The 20,750-nt window shown below is 48.4% G+C and overlaps 1 protein-coding gene across 3 annotated transcripts in view; it reads left to right on the plus strand.

Annotated features, from left to right (window-relative positions):
* Positions 1-20,750, plus strand: part of LOC138468309 (zinc finger protein 318-like) — a 295,350-nt gene that overhangs the window by 109,010 nt on the left and 165,590 nt on the right. For all 3 annotated transcript variants that reach the window (XR_011268240.1, XM_069608803.1, XM_069608804.1), the window contains exon 3: positions 18,171-19,056. Coding sequence is in view for 2 of the 3 variants with exons in the window: in XM_069608803.1 (XP_069464904.1) it covers positions 18,171-19,056 (886 nt within the window). In the remaining variant the exon portion in view is untranslated. The remainder of the gene's footprint in view (positions 1-18,170; positions 19,057-20,750) is intronic.

A 20,750-nucleotide genomic window follows, 5' to 3' on the forward strand; every position in this document is an offset into this window, starting at 1 on the left:
AACTCAAAATCCATAGGTCAATTATTCACAATAGTACATATGCCAATGCATTTCGGTCTGAGACCATCTTCAGGGCTGTACTGAAGTGAGTGCAGAATCTGCATAATGTAAACATTAAACATTCATCGCAATACACATAGATATAGATACAATCGAAAATTCAAAATAAAGCAAAACACATACCCCAAATAGATCCAAAAAGATGTTGAACATGTAGGGAAAAAATATAATGATAATAAATTTAGAAATATGTCAACACACGTCATATCTCTAATCAATCATAGTGTTTTAACATCTTTGTATCCCGTGCACTGTACCTGCTAATTGTGAGTTGTCCTCCCCTGTGAAATGCGTTCGTGGAACGTCTCCAATATTCCTGTTAATTATCAGAGGGGTAATAAGTATTACTATTACTATCGCTATATCCAAGAATATAACTATTTGAGCCAGAGAGGTTCTTACCTGCTCACGTATGTTTCGCGCGCAGGACCGATCGCGCTCGCTGTGAAGGCGAAAGTGAACTGCGCGCGGCCAATAATGCTTTTAAGGGTAGTCATGGGAACCTAGGCGGGGCGTCGGGCAGCAGCACGTACGCCCGTACGCCTCGGGACCCACCGCCCTACGAAGGCGCAGGGGGGCGGGACTGTTCCCATGGCTACAAGGTGTGTGTATGTGGTGTGTTACTAATGATGGAATTAACTTGTGTGGAATGGGGAGGAGAAAGTCTAAGCAATTAGTGAAACAATACACGTGACTTCATTCTATAACCATGCACCTGTTCTGTAAATGTCAACACATATAAGTATTCAATTAGGTTAGAACCTGGTTATATGGAGTGGATCATGTGACCCATACACGTATTTTTATATATTCATTTGATAATGTGCAATTAGTGCATGTTTATGTAAAATACAGAAAACAAAACAAAAATCCGTCATCAAGCTCAATCACATATTTGCCATGTGTCCTCAGTTGTGTCTAAATATCAGTTCATAGCGCTTCTCCATCCGAAGAAACCATGAATCTAACTTTTTTAGAGAAAACACATATAATTAATCTCTTCGTTGATTTGTTCCTCAACCAGGCTGACGAGAGCCTTGAGAGGTTGCAGACCTCGAAAGCTGTGGCAAAATCTTTAAGCACAGCGGTGCGTCAACCTCTGACTTTTTATCCTAGGGGACAGCAGTGGAGGGGGAGGTTCTTTTCGTTACTACTCCTCCTTTGGTAGAACGAGAGTGGGGGGGGCAGCGAAAAAGTACCCGTGGTGGTCGGGTAAATAGAGGTGCTAAAGCCGCTCAGGCAGCTGCCTCTTTGCCTTCAGGCACTGCCGCTTCCAAACAGTCATGAGGATATGTCCCATGGTTTGCCGGTTGGGGGCAGACTGTCTCAGCATCTCGAAGAATGGCGAGCCATTACTTCAGATGCGTGGGTTCTGGATACCATAGCCCACGGCTACTGCCTTCCCTTCGTTCAGCAGTCTCACGACAATCCACTGGGGAAACTCTCTTTGAAGCTTCTGTATCCGCTCATTGCGCAGGCAATCTTAACCCTGCTGGAGAAAGGGGCTATAGAACTGGTGCCTGTAGCGGAGAGGAATAAGCAATGGTATTCCCCCTTATTTTTTGATCCCAAAGAAAGACTGGGGATTGAGACCCATCATGGACTTGCATTGGTTGAACAAACTTCTCAGGAAGGACAAGTTGAAGATGGTTATTCTTTCTCAAGTCCTCCAGGCCCTTCAACTTCAGGATTGGTTGGCGTCTCTGGACCTACAGGATGCTTACTTTCATGTGCCGATTCATCCCAAGCACAGAACATACCTGAGGTTTGCGGCTGGCGACTCTCACTTTCAGTTTCGGGTCCTGCCGTTCGGATTGACCTCCGCCCGAGGGTTTTCACCAAGCTAATGGTGGTGTGACAGCGTACCTCAGGCGAGGGGGGGGGGGGGGCGGGGATTCACATCTACCCCTACCTGGACGACTGGCTGATCCGGGCACGCTCTCCTGAGCAAGCGTTGGATCACCTCGGTCTCACCTGCCGCACCCTCGACAGGCTGGGCTTCTCACTGAATTTCAAGAAGTTGCGTCTGACACCTTCCCAACAGCTCCAGTACATCAGGGCTGTGTTGGACACGTCCTTGGGGAAGTGCTTGCCTCCCAAGGTGAGGGCTCATCACATTGTGCAGATGTTGGACAAGTTTCAACATGTCCAGAGTGTCTCGGCTTTTGAATTCTTAAGGTTGCTCGGCCTCATGGCCTCCTGCATGTTTCGGGTGCGGATGAGATCCCGGCAATGGGTCCTCAAGATGCAGTGGTCACAGTTCTCAGGCAAGATGTCGGATCCCGTTCAGATTACACTCTGTCTCCCAGGATCTTCTGTGGTGGGCCAACGAAGGGAACCTGATGAGGGGGGAACCGTTGGCAACTGTGGCCGGAGGTGACTGTAGTGACGGATGCTTCCCTCACAGGATGGGGAGCCCCTGCCAACGACTTGACCGCCAGCGGTCGTTGGTCTCCGTCGGAGTCCAAACGCCACATCAACCTGTTGGAGCTGGCCCTGAAGGCTTTTCTGCCGCTGAGCTCATTCATCCCGCTCTGTCGCCGCCGCGCGTTACTCCCTGCTTCCGTCGCCATCGATCGAATTCATTCATCACGCCGGCTCACAGGTACCTGGAGAGGAGAAGAGAAGGAAAGAACAGGTTAGATCAGGCAAACCGCACCTGAGCTTGCGCTGGCCCTAGACACAAGACAGGCCACCCTGACCCACTGGCTCAGCCGCTCACACGCGTTGCACCAAACCAATGCACACCAAGGTGGGCTTAGTGCCACAACAGTGACGCGAGCCACAACAGTGAGAAGAGCACAGACTGCGGCACGCAGCAAAGGACCACACAGATAACTGGACACGGACAACAAACAATACAACGGATTACACGGATAACAAGCAGAGCAACACGATCAAGGGTCAGTGAAGTAACTGGATCCTACAGGACATTTCGCCCCTGCTGACACTAAGCAGGAAGGCGAGCCCACCAACCAAATAAACAAGGAGCTGATCCAAGGCCAGTCCAGGGAACGAAGGACGCGCATCGCCTCAAACCAGGGAAGCAGACACTCCACGCACCAGGTGAGACCAGGTGAGCGTAACATCTTCGCCCTTTGGGGAACCCCACAAGTGGATCTCTTCCCCACCAGTGTCAACCGGAAGTGCAAGAGATTCTGCTCAAGGGAATTTCCTCCGAGAGGAGCCTTGGGAGATGCGTTCGTAGTGGATTGGTCATTCCTGCTGCTGTACGCGTTTTTCCCAGTCCCTGTCATTCCTCAAGTGTTGCGGAGGTTTGGTTCACACATCATCCTCATTGCTCCGGATTGGGCCAGGAGAGCGTAATACCCGGACCTTCTAGAAATGTCCATCTGCCCTCCACGCCGTCTTCCCTACCTAGAGGATCTGCGGTCGTGCGTGTGGGGGTTAGGGGGATGGTCAGGTTCTCCATCCAGAGGTCAAGACTCTCAACCTTCATGCTTGGTATCTGAAAGGTTGGGGTAAAAGGATTGGGACTTCCCGGATGGCGTGATGGAGGTGTAGCTTTCGGCCAAGCGGCCTGCAACAAAATCCCTGTACTGTTGCTGTTGGCGTAAGTTCTGCGACTGGTGCTGAGGTCACAAAGTTCATCCTTTTCAGTGCTCCATTCCTATGGTTTTGTCTTTGCTTTCTTTGGCCCACAGGGGCCTTCAAGTGGGTACCATTAAGGATTACCTGGCGGCGCTGTCCTATCTTTGAGCGCTCGTCTGAAGAATGTTCTTACTTTAAGATTCCTTTGATTTCTCAATTTCTTAAAGGACTTGACTAATGTGTTCCCGCTGTCCCCTTTCCAGGTGCCGGTTTGGGATTTAAATTGGGTTTGGTTTTGAAATTTCTCATGGGTGCTCCGTTTGAACCTTTGCACTCATGTCCTTTGAGATTATTATCCTTCAAGATTGTGTTCTTGGTTGCGGTTACTTCCGCTCACAGAGTGAGTGAATTGCAGGCACTTTCCTCCAAGCCACCCTTTACTGTGTTCCACAAGGACAGGATTGTACTGCGGGTATGTCCTTCCTTTCTACCTAAGGTAGTATCTGAATTTCATTTGAGTCAGAAGGTGGTTCCTCCATCTTTCTACCCTCCTCCTCATCCTGGTAAGCAAGAGGAGCGACTCCATCGTTGTATCCTAGGAGAGCTCTGAGCTTTTGCGTATCTAGGTTATCCAGGGTCAGAGTGGACTATCAACTCTTTGTAGGATATGCTGGACAACGATTGGGCCAGGGTGTTAGCAAACAGACCTTGGCCAGGTGGATTATCCTCACCATTACGGAGTGTTACCGATTGGCGAGTAAGGACCCTACTATAATATAGGGTTGCAAGCTCATTCCATTAGGGGCGTGACTACTTCCACCGCCCTCCAGTGGGGTGTTCCAATTAGGAATATTTGTAATGCAGCCACATGGGCTTCGCTCCAAATCTTTGTTAAACATTACTCCCTGGATACAATCCATGGTCAGGATATGGCCTTTGGAAAGTGTTAGGCAGAATCCTGTGCAGTTCCCTTAGGGAGCACTACACAAGATTAGGACTACAGATGAGAGCAATAAATCCCCTTTGGTATCAGTCTGTACCACACAGATTTAGTTGGTAGCTGTGGCTAAGCAGTCCGACTTATCTGAAGAGGCAGATGAGCAGTATTCAGGTTTTACACAATATGCCTTCAGTACTATGTAACAAGGAAACACTGACCAAAGCTTTGTATTAAAAGAATATATATTTATTTACACAATTCTAAGTAAACACAGTTATCACAAATATTAAGCAAGTTAAATTCGGTCAAAGAAAACATACACCACTCCCTGGTTAAATTGTAGACAAGTTTGAGCAAGAGTGAAAACTGAGCAAAACGGCACAGTGAAAACCAAACACAAATGGCACTCTAGCAATTTCTTACAAGGGAGGGAAAGGACAAGTTATACAGAAATAGCTTCTTATATACCCTAGCAACACCTCCCATAAGATTGTGAACCAGTTTAAGCAAGGCAGTGCATCAGTATAGTAAATGCTTAAATGAAAACTGAGCAAAATGGCATTTCACAAGATATGAAAGTAGGGAGGAAAGGGTGGTCATAAGAAATTGGTGCACCAACACAGTTCTAGTTGAGATGCAATCTAGAGAAGGCAGTTCTAACAAACTTAGCCAGAGTCAGTAGGCCTGTGCCAGAGTCGGTGGTACAGGTCAAGGGCCCAGGAGCAAAATGTTCTTGTAGCTGCAGTCAAGTCTTTGGTTAACGATTTTGAAAAGGTGGATGCAGAAGGTAACAGACAATGTTAAGAGAGGGGGGCGGCCAACCCAACAGGTAGGTAAAGGATTTAAAACACCTTTAACTCTACCACGAACAAAGGGCGGCCTGGCGGAACAATGTACCTTTAAAATGAAGTGGCTCCTGCAGTGGCGGTTGTTCCTGGTAATTCCTGCAGTTTGGGGGATCTAGCAGAGGAAGAGAGGCTCTCGTTGTGGAGGAAGGTTCAAGTTACTGCACTACCCAGGGATGAAACCAGCCGCGGTGCTGCCCGACAAATAAAAGGTACGCTCCTTAAAATCACAGTCCGGGTGGACTGGTGCCTGGCTATCCGGTCTCCGAGTACAGGGTAATGGTGATTCGACCACGGCAGGTCCGGGAGGGCGATTGGCAAACTCGTTGGCCCCACCAGCTCAAGGGAAGAAGGCTCTTTCAGATGAAGATCTTCTCTCATCGTGTGGAGAGAAGTGGTGAGACGCTGCAACAGGACTTCACCGGTGGTTCAGTCGTTGCAGATGTCTTTGGCTTCTCTCCTCTTCGGCTTCTTAGTTCCAGTGGCGACATCTTGCTCTTCCGGTCCTCGGGACCCTGCTTTTATGCAAAAAGATCCCCATTCATACAGCTTAGCTGTCACTCACACAGTGGAGTGGTCATCTTGGCGGGAGACCCTCCAGCCTAGAGTGCGACATGGGTTTCTGAGGCAACCCTGTTCAGGGGTCCTACTTCCCCCTCCCACACAATGGACCCACCCCAGACTCAGTGGTGCCGAAAGGAGGGCTTCTCGGCAGAAGCCCGCCAAAAGGACGAACAAAGGATCCCCGACCTGGGTTAGGAGTTTAGAGAAAGACACAAGAAAGAAGTTACATTAAAGTTCTGGCAAATAAAACCTCCCGGGGTAAAGTTAATATTAAAATACACCGGCGGTATGTTAGAGGCTGTCGGAAAATGTGGTAGCCTCGAAAATGAACATAAGGGAAAAACTAACCCTTCCCAGCACCTCCATAGTAAGATGGGTTGTACTGGTTTAGTTCACCAAAATCGACTAGTAAAGTCAATGGGGACTTTACATGCCCTGGGAGACAGTAGTCAGTCCCAGGGTATGGAGTCTATGTTTGGGGGTCGCTACGACACCCCTGTGTTACTGCACAGAGGGTGCTGTGTAACACATGTGAATAAAGATAGTTCCTTTGGAAGTGAGAGAAACCCCATAGACATTAAACACAAAAATAGCCTATAACACACATAGAAAAAATGTCTAAGAGTGGGAAAAAGAGTCTCACTCTTAGCAGGAGAATAAAACAAACCCTTCAAATCAATCCAGAAAAGCTGCTGGGGGACTCTATAGGTAAAGGAAATTAGCCATAATATGAGAATTCTCCGTAATAGAAAGGCGGTTCTTTATTCCGCCATCTGATTGTGTACTCTAAATTCTTTTCCCTCCTCCATGTACTGGTACTGCTTCGGGAGTCTGTCAAAGATGTGAAATACGTTGGAGGATGCAATCCATTCGATGAACAAGTTACTTACCAACTGGTAACGTTCTTTCAACTGGATGATCCTCCAACGTATTCCACATCACCTTCCCAGCCTGCCCCTCTGGAGAATTTTCTATGCGATTGCAGCTTACGTTTCCGCAAGGCTATGTGCAGTCAAGCAGGCATGAGACTGGTGCCACACATTCTGAGGGAAAAAACTTAAACGGAGGCTACGGGTGCCGTGCATCCTATTTATAACATCCGGTGACGTCGCCCTCGATGGAGGCGTTTGAGGGACATCGACCTGACGTCATCGACGAAGGACGCCCTCTGCTGAAAATGTTTCCGAAGTGCACAGCTGTGGACATTACATGTCAAAGATGTGGAATACGTTGGAGAAACATCCAGTTGAAAGAACTTTACCAGTTGGTAAGTAACTTGTTCTTCTCGTACCCTAAACTGTCTGCCAGCTAATCCTCTTCTCCCTTCTTTTCTATATGCACGTTTTTATAGCTTTGCTATCTGGTCTGAACAAAAAGTCCCCTGCCATCCATCTATCTCACCCTTGCTCTGCTTGTTTGTCGGGCTGCATTTCAGTCTGTGATGCTAGCAATCTATTAATTTATGTTTGCGCCGCTGCCAGTGCCACTTCTAGGTCTCTTTTATTGACATAGGCTTGTGCTGGGATGTCCGGAGGCAGCTGCGGGGCGAGCTGCCAATGGGGTTATTCCCCCCGCTCCGATGGTGCCCAGCCCTCCTTTCTGGATAGTCGCCCTTGCTATCACTTTGTGCTCTTCCTTCCTCAAGAACTTCTGCATCTTCAAACATTCTCCAAAGGTCTAATATCTCTTTGCTCTTTTACAGCTGTTTCACCTTATATTTGGCTGTCAGAAATGTGGACATGTATTCTAGAATGCCTTTATTATGAGATACCAGCTCTGGCCATGAGCGGGGCATCCCCCCCCTCCTCTTGTTTCTGTCACCCATTGCTTGTGGTACTTCTCGATTCTGTCTTGATATAGTGGCAGGGCTTTATACATATATTCTATGGGTGATTCTCCTCCCATTATAATGGTCTTTGGGCCTCACTGTCTCTTCGCCTTAGTTTGCGCGCTGCGCTACCCTTCAAAAAGTAATTTCTTCATCCCCTCCCTCCTGTCAAAAACACCCCCGCCCCCTCATTTCTTCTCCCCACACCCTCATTCTCACACTCCACACGGTACTACTTACACAGTGCCCCTACTCAGGCCTCCCGCCTACACAATAAAAACACAAACAAAACAAGCTAAAATAACAAGCTAAAATAAAAAAAACTACTATTTCTGAGCCAAGTAATTATGCGGGGTTCCTACTTATTTCATTTTTCCTTTGTTACACAATATACATGGTACCACCTTCTTCCCTCACCGGGAAGGCTCCAAACTAAGTTTGCATCTCGAGCATAGGGTCCTGACGGCCTTTCCAACCAGGAATTGAAAAAAAACAAAAGCCATTGGAGTACATTTCTACCAGTCCTTTTCTCCTAGATTATGATAAATAAAAAGATACCATCTTCCTGGAGAGAGGCAAACCTAGTGGCCATCTTCAAAAAAGGGTACAGGGCGGTGCCGAATAATTACCGCCCAATCACCCTCCTTGACTCGATAGGAAAACATTTTGCAACTGTCCTGTTGCGAGACCTTAGGCTATGGGCCGAAAAGAGTGGTATCCTTGACCTGAGACAAACTGGATTTGTCAAGGGAGTAGGTACCACTCTAAATCTCTTTATTATTAACATTTTGAAAGAAAAGGCTCTAGAAGGGGAGGTTCTGTTGTGCAGCTTGGAAAATGGCTGCTTAGCTCTTTGGCTCAGTACCACACTGATGAGATTTGACGTAGAGGCGGATTTTCAAAACGCTGCTACAGCCTGCTGAAGCTGCGGTGCACAATCGGTGTGAATTTCGGCTCATTCACTGACCCTGGTGCTGAGTTGCAGCTCCCTGGACACCACGGAGGGGCGGGCTTCGGCCCGAGGGATCCGCGGGACAGCCGCTGTGTCTACTTCCATTGCTTCCTGGATGATGCTGCCCTACTGTGGTCTGGGGGGACGGGCGAGTTCTGCCTGCTGACGCAGCAGAGAAGATCGCCATTGGGGCTACTGGGGTGCTTCCCTGTCCGCCCCCACACTTCCCCTCCGGATACATTGGAAGCGGTGGCCGCCCGGCTGCCCTTGGATTGTCTGTGGGCTGCGCACCCTGCTGCTGAGCGCGTGAGGAACCGCGGACCCTCATTGCCGCTTGCCTGCCGGCTCCCGTCTCTTCGGGGCATACATGGCGCGCTGTCTCAGGTGGCGGTCTGCGGCCTCCGGCTGGCTGATGACTGTTGCACTTGTGCTGGGTGAGCGATCCTTCCTGGTGGCGTCAAGGGGTGGTTGGGGGGTGGCCTCCCACGCCAGCCCCGTTGGCTGCCCCCCATTCTTCCACGTGTCTGGGGGCCCGGCCGCGGCAGCCCGTCTTCCCCTGGCCCTGTGCTGGGTGAGCTGGCGCCCGTCCTTGGGCTCTCCCGTGCGCTCTGGGGGCAGCCGACTTCCCAGCCGTCTACTGTCCTACGCTCGCCCAGCTTGCCCTGCATCGGACAACTTCACCATTCACCTCTTCTACATCCTTCGTTTCACCAGACTCCAGTAAGTGCTGGGCTGCGCTGGACACTCGGCCAAGGGCCTATCCATAATTGTGACTGCCGCGATTGCCATTAAAGCCTGCTCCACACATTGAACTTTCCTGCGCCACTGGCCTTACTGAGTATCCCCCATAAGGCTGGAAGGCCCTTCTGCTGTACCTGCGGCCATTTGATTCCTGTTGTATATGGGGAGGGAGCCTCTGCCCGGACTCTAGCCACCACCATCATCACTCCAGTCCATACGGGTCTAGTGAGGGGGGGGGGCAATGCGGCAAGCCTACGGCTCTTTCACTGCTCTGCAGATCACTGTGCATGGTGGCCGGCCCCTGCGCCTTCATCCACGGAGGGGTACCTGCTCCACGCCTCGGGCGACGTGGCCACCGACCCCTGCCGGCACTCCGAACACGACCCCCGGTCCCTTTCCAGAAACTTTCACCTTGCTCCAAGGAACCCTCTACTGCACCGGGGCTCGCCTAACCCGCCCCCCTATCCCGCCCTTCCCCCGGGTCCTTTGTGCAGCTGCCAGGCTGCGCACGGGGGTGGAACACAATTCCTGCCCTGAAGGGAACATCACCGCCTAGCAGTATACATGACCTCCATGCCGGCACGCCTAAGTGTAGGACCGCCGAAGGGATTCTAGTAGATGCGCTCTTAGATATCCTTTCCTCACTGCGCTCCGCCACACTCTAGGGTGGCCCTCTGAATCCTCTCAAGTGCCCAGTTTGCACATACCATCGGGACCAGGCGCCATCCGAATTGACCCAACGCGGCGCATCTAGCACCCCCCAGCCACACTCCGTTATCACCCGAGTCAACTAGCATTACACTCTGAACAGGGCTGCGCAGACGCTCACTCGCTCAGAGGATGTCTAATAGATCTCGAGCTGCAAAAAACATTGGCAATATGGACAAATTTACCAAGGCAACACCCAGGCCCGAGCAGGAGCAATCCACGTCATCTCTAAGTGACAGTTTACTTTCAATGGGAAACTTTACTTCTTCACTGTCCCGGATGAGGCGGTGGAGTTTGAGGCACAAATCCCACTGAATTACCCTGCTGATTACATAATGGATGATGACTGAACGGGGAGCATGCTCTGTTTAATTGATATGCCTCTGAATCCTGTTATCCTGCTTCCCATGAGTTGATAGTGTATTAAGAAAATGTTGTCTGCCCAATATGTGTAACATTGTGTGGTGTCAAACCACTGTTCCTAAGGTGTTGATTGTGTGGCAGCAGCGCACCCCACCGTGGCTGCAATGGTTACCCTGGTGGTTCTATTGTACGCATGCCCCTGTTGTGCCTGCGACACAGGTGGGCCAAGTTGGGGGAGGCTCACACGTAACTGGACTGGAGGGCGAATTTACACTGCTGGTTGGGTAAGGGCAGTGAGGGAGGGGGGTGGTCGTGTTGGGGAATGTTTCGACAAAAGTGGTGGAGGCGTTGCGGCATTGCACCTATCAGGTGAGCAACTTTGTGGCACTGCTGACGCAGTGCTTTATGCACAGAGGCGCAATTGCTGGGATGTCCCTTGAGGAGATGACATGGCTATATGACTAATGTCATGGAATGTTCGTAGGACAGGTAATTTCACAAAGGCCCGTAGAATAACTGCATATGCCCAGAGACACAGAGTCTAAATACTCCTGCTGCTTGAGACCCATGCCCTGGGTCGCCTCGCATCAGGCCTAGCACCCTCCTGGGGCTCGAACAGATTCTACACAACCTATTCCACACAAGCCAGGGGAGTCCTGACGTTAATTCACAAATCGGTTAAATTCATACCGAAAAATAGTTATATAGAGTATAGGGCAGATATATTATCCTACACTGCACAATAGCAAACGGGGAGTACCTGGTTGTGAACACTTATAGGCCTAATGTGGATACCCCTGAGTTTTTTGACACCGTAGCTTCCATACTCATGGGATACGTTAGGGTGCAGATCATTTGGGGGAGGGGACATGAATTTAATACTAGACACTGATCTTGATAGAACAAGAGCTGTGACTAGGACCCGGTCACGAGTGGCTCGAAGATTACACATGCACATGACATCACTTGGTATACGTGACATCTGGAGGGCCCTTAACCCCTGGGAGCGAGAATACACGTATTATTCGTCGGTGCATTATAGTTTGTCCAGGATTGTCCTGTTCTTAACATCGGGCGACCTGATTGGCAAAGTCGAAAATACTCAGATTCTCACTCGAACATTCAGATGTCAGACCATGCCCCAGTTACATTGTCTTTGGTGCTGCGGTCGTCTCCACCCATCCGCACCACCTGGCGCTTCAAGTCGGAAGCTCTACGGGACATAGTGTTCAAAGCTGAGATCCTCTCTGATATTGAGACCGTTTTTGAATGTAACAGACATGATACGACGGTGGGAGTGCGCTGGGAGGCCTTCAAGGTGTACATAAGGGGTATGTCCATCTCGAGGGAGGTGGGAATACTAAATGTAATCGGGAATGACCTTCACTGCTCCGAGGCCAAACTTAAAGACCTGGAAGTGGAATGTGCAATGTCAGCTACCCCCACCAAACTAGCACAGATAAGGGAGGAACTGAAGACCTTTGAATCACATACCCTACGTGAGATAGGCTACTTCACTCGCCCACGGACAGCGAGAGAATATGGAGAAGGTGAAAGGCCCGGAAGAACATTGGCTAAATTGGTCCATGCAGAGGGAGGCCAGTCCCATATCGAATCTATCAGGGATACACAGGGCGTCCTGCAATGGACAGACCAACAGATACTTTGTTTTCTCAAAATTCTACACTCGCTTGTACACACCACACCAAGTACACAATGTACAAGATATACGTGAGCTACTTGATCAGGTTCCTATGACATACATTGCCCAATCGACCAGAGATCAGCTTGAAGCCCCGATCACACTAGACGAAATAGTCTGGGCTATAACCGATCTGCGGAAGATTCAAGGCTCCCGGGCCTGCGCAGGACTCGCTTCCTGATTTTATCAGGAGCATATAGCGCTCCTCGCGCTAAAACTGTTCGAAGTCTGGTCCGAATCACTTTGCGAATCCACTGCCCCCCCCCTTCTTTGCGAAAAACAATCATAACTGTCCTTATCATACAGGCCCCTGCCGCTAATGAATATAGACACAAAGATATTCGCCAAGAGAATAGCAAACAGATTTCTGCCGCTCATGCCCTACCTGGTACATGAGGACCAAGGAGGCTTTGTTCCTGGGGGATCGACAGCACACAACATCAGATGGCTTTTTAAGGTAATGTCCAGAATCAATCAAAATGCAGAGGCGGTAGCGGTCACGCTGGACGCCCAAAAGGCCTTTGACATGGTCTCAAGGCAGTACATGTGGGAGGTCCTGAGGAAAATCGGTGTGGGCCCGAATATGATTAAGTATATCAAATTGTTATACAAATGCCCCATAGTTAGGGTTCTGGTCAACTCCATAACCTCGACACCTTTTGCATTTCTCAAGAGGCACCCGACAGGGCTGTTCGTTTTCCCCCATCCTTTTTGCGTTGGCTATCGAACCAATAGCGGACTATATACGAGAGCGACATGCCCGTAAGGGACTACACCTAAAAGAGATCCCTGCGATAATATCGATGTAAGTGGACGATGGATTGCTATACGTCAAGAACCCAGCTACAAACCTGGACCCCATCTTACGGGACGTAACTCGAATAGGCACCTTCTCCGGCTTCTTCTACGAGATATTTCCACTCACTAGCACGACTCGACAACCCACGTACGAGTATCCTCGTCGCTGGGGGTAATCGGGTACCTAGGGGTCCAGGTGTCACTGTCTAAATTGTCCTTGCTAACTGAAAATTGCACTGCTGCTGCACAATACACTGAATCCAAAATAACGAGATGTTGCTCCCTCCTGCTCTCGCTAGCTGGGAAACACTCACTGGTAAAGATGATCTTTGTCCCTAAACTTCTTTATATCTTTGCGAACATGCCGGTTTGGCCAGGGAAACAATACTTTGACAGATTACACAAAGCGTGCGCACAATTCCTATGGCATGCCGGCGCGGTCCGCAAAAATGCACACATGACCCTGCCCTAAGAGAGAGGGGGCTTCACCGCCCCCAACCTGACATTATATTGGATTGCAGCACAAGCCCAATACGCCACATACTGGTACATGTGTCCAACTGCCTGCCTCATGTTAAACTAGAAAGACTAGCAGCGGCAGAAGTAAATATTATGTCGCTGATCCTTCATTGCACATACAAGGACGACTCCATCTGACCCTATTGCGACCACACTGCTGGCATGGGATCGGCTTCTACGTCCAGTGTCAGAACTGCAGCCCTACTACAAATGGCTTCCTATTTGGGGATTCCCTGGGCTCGAACTCACGCATGACAGACTTCTCTCTCAGCGCTTGCAAACACTGGGATACCAAGCATTGACTGATCTATTCCCAGAAGGGGAAGTTTATTACCCCACACACATGGCGACCTGGTTCGGCACTGGAGTTGCTGCAATACTACAGAGACTGTTCTTCGGTTTGTGCTATGTGGTCGTCCTTTTCGGACGAGCCCCCTGAAACACCTGAAATACGGTACATGGCCAACTCAAGCGGGGCACGTGGGGTGGTGGTCTCTCTATACAAAATACTGCTAGCAAAATCCCCAGATCAGCCCCCTACAGCACGCAATGAATGGGCTGATGCGCTTGACCTCAAGATCTCAGATGACATGTGGAAGAAACTGTGCTCTCACACACGCAGGGTCTTCCTTAATTTTTCATGCATTCCTCTGCATGCAATACAAACTACTGAATAGACTGTACTACACCCCCATAAACTTACTAAGTTCACCCGGAACCGGATACATACCTGTCCAAGATGTCGGACTGAGGGAGCTGATCACATGCATATGTTTTGGTCATGTAGCAGACTCCATGGTTTTTGGGATGAGATCCTGAGGGCCCTTTCTGAGATTCTCGGTACTACGGTGGGCCCAGACCGGTGTGCTGTTTGGAGTGTGGAGCAGTGATGGTGTCAAGAAAATGTCTAGTTTCTGAATGTAAGATGTATGGTTGCCAAGAAATGTATTCTCCGATGTTGGAAATGCCGCCCCCCCCCCCATCCCCCCTACTTTTAAAATGTGGAATCAGACCTGTGAGGAGGAGTACATCAACTCCCTTCCGATGCAAACTCGCCCTAAAAACGTTTGGACTGCATTCTGTAGCTACCTTATCAGGCAAGCCGAAGTGCTTTTGAATCGCCCTTACCCGTGGCTTCCACAGGCGCAATCTAAAATACGAGACAGTCGAGTAACTCTGTGCCTGTCAATGCATCATCTGCCACTCTGAAATGAAAATAGTGTCTATGTAAATGAATAGCAAAGTTTCACTGATTGTGTATGTTGTACGCGTCCGCCTATAAATAAAAGTAAAAAAGAAAAGGCTCTAGAAACAAACGTGCTTGTATTTAGCATTCATAGATTACAAACATGTGTGGAATTGCCCTAAGGATCTGGTAGAAGCCATTGAGGCATTCTATACAAATACCTCTGTTAGGATTAGACTGTCGGGAAAAGGTCACCTTTCACAAAAAAATCTATACCTACCGAGGCCTGAAGCAAGGGTGTGCCTTGGCTCCGCTTCTATTCTGTTTGTACATTGCAGATTTGGCTGACTCTTAGAGAAATAATATCGCCTTTCCCCCAAAGGTTAATGGCATTGCAGTGCCTTGGATACTATTTGCTGATGACTTAGTTTTTTGGGATTTAACAGCAGTAGGTCTTCAGCATAGGATTAATGCCTTTAATTGCTATTTGAGGGAAAATAGCATGAGGATAAATGTTGTAAAATCCAAGGTCCTCGCAATGAAATGGGCCCACAAAAAAAGTAGAGAAATTTACGTGAAGAGTGGAAACTGAGCCTTTAGAAGTGGTGGAAACTATGACCTACTTGGGGATTGTTATAAACAGAAACATAAATGAGCAGGGTCCTCTTACTCAGTTGAGATCTAGATTAACTACCCTAATAAATCAGGGAAGAGTTTTTCATAGGAAGTTTGGGAGATTTTCAATGATCCCCATCCTGTCCTTTTATAAACAGAAAATTGCACAAGTACTGACCTATGGATCTTAGGCTATTTTACATCTGCCCAGGGAGACATGGGGGAAACTGGAGGGTCATTGTTGCGTCTTCCTAATGCAGTACCAATGTGTACTATCAGACCAGAACTGAAGTTGCAATTACTTGAATCTATGGTTCTATTGAAATCGGTGGCTTTATATGGGAAGTGCAGATATGAAACTAATATAGCCCCCCTTGCAATTTTCGATCCTACAAAAGGTCAGGATAAATATGTAACGCAGTGGAAATCAAAGATTAAAAAGATCTTAGAAGACCAGAATGATACCAGCACAAGTGATCTAGCGTAAATCCAACTAAGGTTAAGCGAAAATTGCAGGACAGGGACTGGATATGCACACTGGAGCAGTGTGAACAAACAAGAGTTTTGAGAACCACTGAAAAGAAAGGCTTACATTTTCTTCCAAGACATTTACAGCAATTTCCATCTCTGCATTACCGCGACATGTTCCTTGGGTGTAGACTAAATAGTCTACCGACAGAAGAAGTCATGTGGCCGAGGAAAGTTCTGCAAAGACGGCTCCTGTAAAACCACTCAGGAATACGGGTTTACTTAAGGGACTGGTCGCTGTAGGTGGGCACATCCCCTCCGGAGAAGCGGCCTGGCCACCTCTTGTGCATGGGGGGCGCTGGTATCGAATCTGGGTCACCAATTGCAAGCATGCCCTTAAACGCTCACACCATAGAAAATGCAACCTGCTAGGGGAAAAAGGCCCAAGAAATTCTTGCCAGGATTTCTACAAAATAAGTGCGCCAGCAAACCACTCTGCTGCCATGGAACGTTGTGCCAGAAGAAGGGGCACAGCGTGGGGGGCATGTCATTACATATAGTGAAAACCTGTGAGCCTTGTTGGTGCGACACTATACATGATCAGCCTACTCCATAGGGGATGCCAGGCCATTGATCCCCCATCTGTCCGTCTTCCATCATGTGGTGTCTGCTGGGCTTATGGTCTCCAGGGAACAAAGGTCGAAGAAACAATTGGCTACATTTTGCTAACAGTGCTACTCTATCATTATACAGTGCACCTGGCATTCTCATAGACTGGCACAGGGGGAGCTTTAAGGTCTCACTGGTCCACACACATTTCACTCATCCCAAGGCTTCCACCCTTGCTTTTGAACTATAATGTATCCCTCCCTGTACCTCGCATTACAAATCATGTCATTATGAAATACAGGTAGGGTGACCATACTCTTAGATCTTTTAAGGCTGATTTGGTTTATGGTCGGTGCTCCGGGGTCAACTGGTATCTCGGAATTCAGGTTTCTTGGTACTAGGACAGTTGTAGGGGCTATAACTCGTAGTTTCCTTGATGGAGGTTGGAGGCCTTCTCTGGCCTGCTTGTGATAACACGTGCACCAAGGCGCCTCACACTGTCTTGTGGCCTTGCATGACACATTCTTTCTTAGAACAAACATATTGGCAACAACCTTGGATCAAAGAAGAGTTTCTGTAGAAGTTAGCAGCGTGGGCATCTCATCAGCGCTTGGGCCTGTTCAGATTTCCCCTTCAGGCTCATGGCGTGTGTCTAACGCACTAAATGCTGCATGGCCGTTCAGGCCCCATGCTTAGATCCTGCTGCAAGATGGTGTCTTATATACGCGCACAATGTCTAAACATCTAAATTACGTATAATATTGTGATTGTGTGGGGGCCTTTAGGGCGCCCCCTCGTCTATTACAGCTCTCCCAATAGGGCTTGCCTCATCCTAAAGCGCCTAGGGCGGTGGGATAGGTTTTCTCCCTAGCACCTAGGTCCATACACCGTTAACTCGCCGCCTTACCTGAGAATGGGTGATCTGATCCCCACTCTTTCCTCCCCTGGTCACTTGTAGATCCCTTGCTGAATATTGCCCTCCCTTTCCTGTTAGATCCTCACTCCCTGGTTTCTCTGCTTCCTAACCTTATTCTTCCCCCTACATATAATAGCAGTTGCCCTAGTCTTGGCCCTATAGATAAGCAATGGTTCTTGCACATATTCCATACCTTCTATTAGCTCTTGCTCTCTTTATCAAGCTAGACTAGCTCAGACCCCAGTGAATTTGACACTGGGTTAATTATATGATTTGCCTGGCTGGAGTAGACAGTGATCTGGAATAAACGTACATTTTTGTCGTTTGTTTTTTCTCCAATAGGATATTTGATATGCCAGCAATAATGCCCAACGACTGCTACCTGTAGTCCTTGAAATACCTGCTCTTTAGCAGTCTGGTTGTCTGGTATGTATGTTTTGTGCTTGGAGTGCTGCAAGGAATGTGCAGAACCTTGGTGTGGAATGTTGCTTGAGTTCTGGGTGATTTTTCTACTCCATGGCAGTTGAGAGTGTGAGCTGGCTTGGGTGTGGGTGGACCAGTGGTTGTTCCCTACATACTTTCCTATTGTACCTTTGTGACGTACTTGAACTATACCTTGGGGAATACTCCAGGATCCAGCGTTGTAGGTCTTCTTGGAGAACCAGGTAGCCTCGTGCTCATCCGTTCGTTCTGTCAATGAAACATAGGCTATTTTATTGGTTTAGTTTGTCATGTGAAATGCTTGCTGTTGCAATAATGGCACCCACATCTAATGTTCTGCTTTTGTCCTTTGTCGTTTGACAGTGGTGACTTTGTTGATGGGCCGATCGTAACTTTGAGTACCACACCTACTGAGAAGCATTCATCTGAACAGCAGCCTAATAATGCAAAGGAAATGACAATGGATGAGAAAGTGGATGATGAGTCTGAATTAGCGTTTCGTCTCTGTCTGGCAGCTCTCCAAATACCAGTCGTTGATGCTGATAAAGAGCCTCTCCCCTCCAAGCAAGAGAGACGTGATGGTGAACAGAAACCTTCACAAAGCAAGGAGAAAATCTGCTTGAGCAGGAAGCCTCAAGTTTTGAGATCAGGAGAACACATCGATCAGAAGGCTGAGAGTGTTCGTAGCGGTAGCTCCAAGATTGCTGCAAGTAATGGCAGTAGTATTGTTGGAAACAATCGGAGGAACAGGGGTCGAAGTGCAGACAAAGCTACCAGCCGACCCAGGAGCAGGAGCACCAGCCGACCCAGGAGCAGGAGCACCAGCCGACCCAGGAGCACCAGCCGACCCAGAAGCAGGAGCACCAGCCGACACAGAATGAGGAGCAACAGCAGACCACGAATGAGGAGCAGCAGTAGACCCAGAGCAAGGAGCCGCACTAGATCTAGGAGAAGCAACAGTAGGCCAAGAGATGGAAGCAAGGGGAGAATTGGTGGCAATAGCCACAGCAGAAAAAGGAGTAGGAGCACCAGTAGAAAGAAGGGCAGGATCCTTAAACGAAGTAAAAGCCCCATACTTTCTAAAGAGCTGGACCTCGCTTTGAGGACTAAGAAACTCGATGCTTCCTTGGGCTCCTTGATTCAAAATTCAGCAAGAGCTCTTAAGCAACAAGAGGACTCCTTGTCCAAGTCATCCATTTCAAAGGCTCGAGCAGTGGATAATGCCCCTTCCTCTGGGATAACCGTACAGGTATGGCTATTATTATAGGCTACATGGTGGCCAATAGAAACATGCTTGAAGGTGTTAAAGTGCATGTATTGGGATTCTAGAGGTAGGACTCCCCTTTCAACCCCCCCACAATGTTGCACTTTTACTACTTTAACAGACCCAGCATTCCTTTTTTTTGTTATTTTGTTAATGCCCCCTAGATCTTTCTTGCAGTTTCTCTGCTGCAAATAATTTGACACACCCATTGTGGTTCAGAATCCGTGGAATTCATTTCTGCCTAACTTGAAAGCTAAAACAGGAGTGGGTGCGTTTTGTCTGATTTGCTATATTATGCCACATAGCATCTTCAATAGACACAAGGGCTCCTTTTTACCAGACACCGGGTCCAACAAGATTTTGAAAAAAACGTCACTTTTTATTATATTATCTTCTTGGTGAGCAAACTTTAAAGATTGGGTTGAATACCTCATACACCTTGTCCGGCAGAATTATATGCAGTACCCTTTGGGAACACTACACACAATTGGGACTACAAGTGGCAGCACCAATTCACCTTTGGTACAAGCCTGTACTACACAGTAAAGTGGTAGCAATGGCTGAGCAGCCAGACTTCTCTCAAGAGCAAGTGAGCAGTATCAGATAGTTACACAAGGGACAGCAGTTACTATGATTCAAACAAACACCGACTCAAGGTTTCCAAGTAAAAGAATATACATTTATTTACTTTTTAGTTGTATAACATTTTTCTAAAGTAAAGCAGTAACAATAGCACTCTTAATACACCACACCACTCCCAATAGTTTCCTGACAAGTTAAGCTCCCAAAATGAAGTCGGAGGAAAATGGCACTCTGTTAATTAAAAAGGGAGGGAAAGACAAACTTAGCTAGAAATTGAGCAGCACCAACAGGTAAGTAAGCAAGGCAATCTAGAAAGAGGAACTCCAGTGATGGGATCAAATCAAATAGGGTTAGGACAAAAGTCTTTTGCTCAAGATCACACTGTTCAGGAGAGTTCGCGGTTAAGTCTTTGCCGAAGTTGGTAGGCAGAAAAGTTAGTTCAAAGAGTAGAGAAGGACAAGCCCTTGGGTTGGAGAAAGATTTCACACACTTTCACCGCGGCTGAACGAAACGAAAAACTGGATTTTGAACAGTACCTTAAATGGAGACTAGGCTGTAGCTGAGGCGGACATTCCTGGTAGTTCCTGCAGGCTCACGGTTCCTGAAGCGACTGTCGGACTGACACGAAGTAGGAAGACTGGAGGGTCCTGCACTACCCAGGGAAGAAACCAGCAGCAGAGCAAAGCAACAAATAAAAGGTGCGCTCCTTGAAACCCAAGCAGGGTCTGACCTTCCTGGCTATCCGGCCCACTGTAGCTCTGTACAGCGAATTCGACCAGAGGAGGGAGTCCTGGCTTTCAGTTTGGGCAAACTGGTTGGTCCCACCAGCTCAGGGGAAGAAGTTTCCTGGAGGATCCTCTCTTGTCGTTGGAGTTGAAGATTCGGACCTGCAGCAGGGCTTCACCGGGCGTTTCAGTCGTTGTAGGGGTCCTCTTCCATCAGCTCCTCATTGGTTCTTTAATTCCAGTGGCAACTCTGCTCTTCCAGACTCGGAGACCTGCTTTATATGCAGTTTTCCCCCATTTACACAGCCTTGCTGTGGTGGGTGTCCTGGCCGGACAGTCACCTAGCCAATCAAACAGGAGTGCGACTTGGGT

The sequence above is a fragment of the Ambystoma mexicanum genome, chromosome 4q (assembly GCF_040938575.1).
Source record: "Ambystoma mexicanum isolate Mex_15411 chromosome 4q, UKY_AmexF1_1, whole genome shotgun sequence".
Classification (NCBI taxonomy): Eukaryota; Metazoa; Chordata; class Amphibia; order Caudata; family Ambystomatidae; genus Ambystoma; species Ambystoma mexicanum.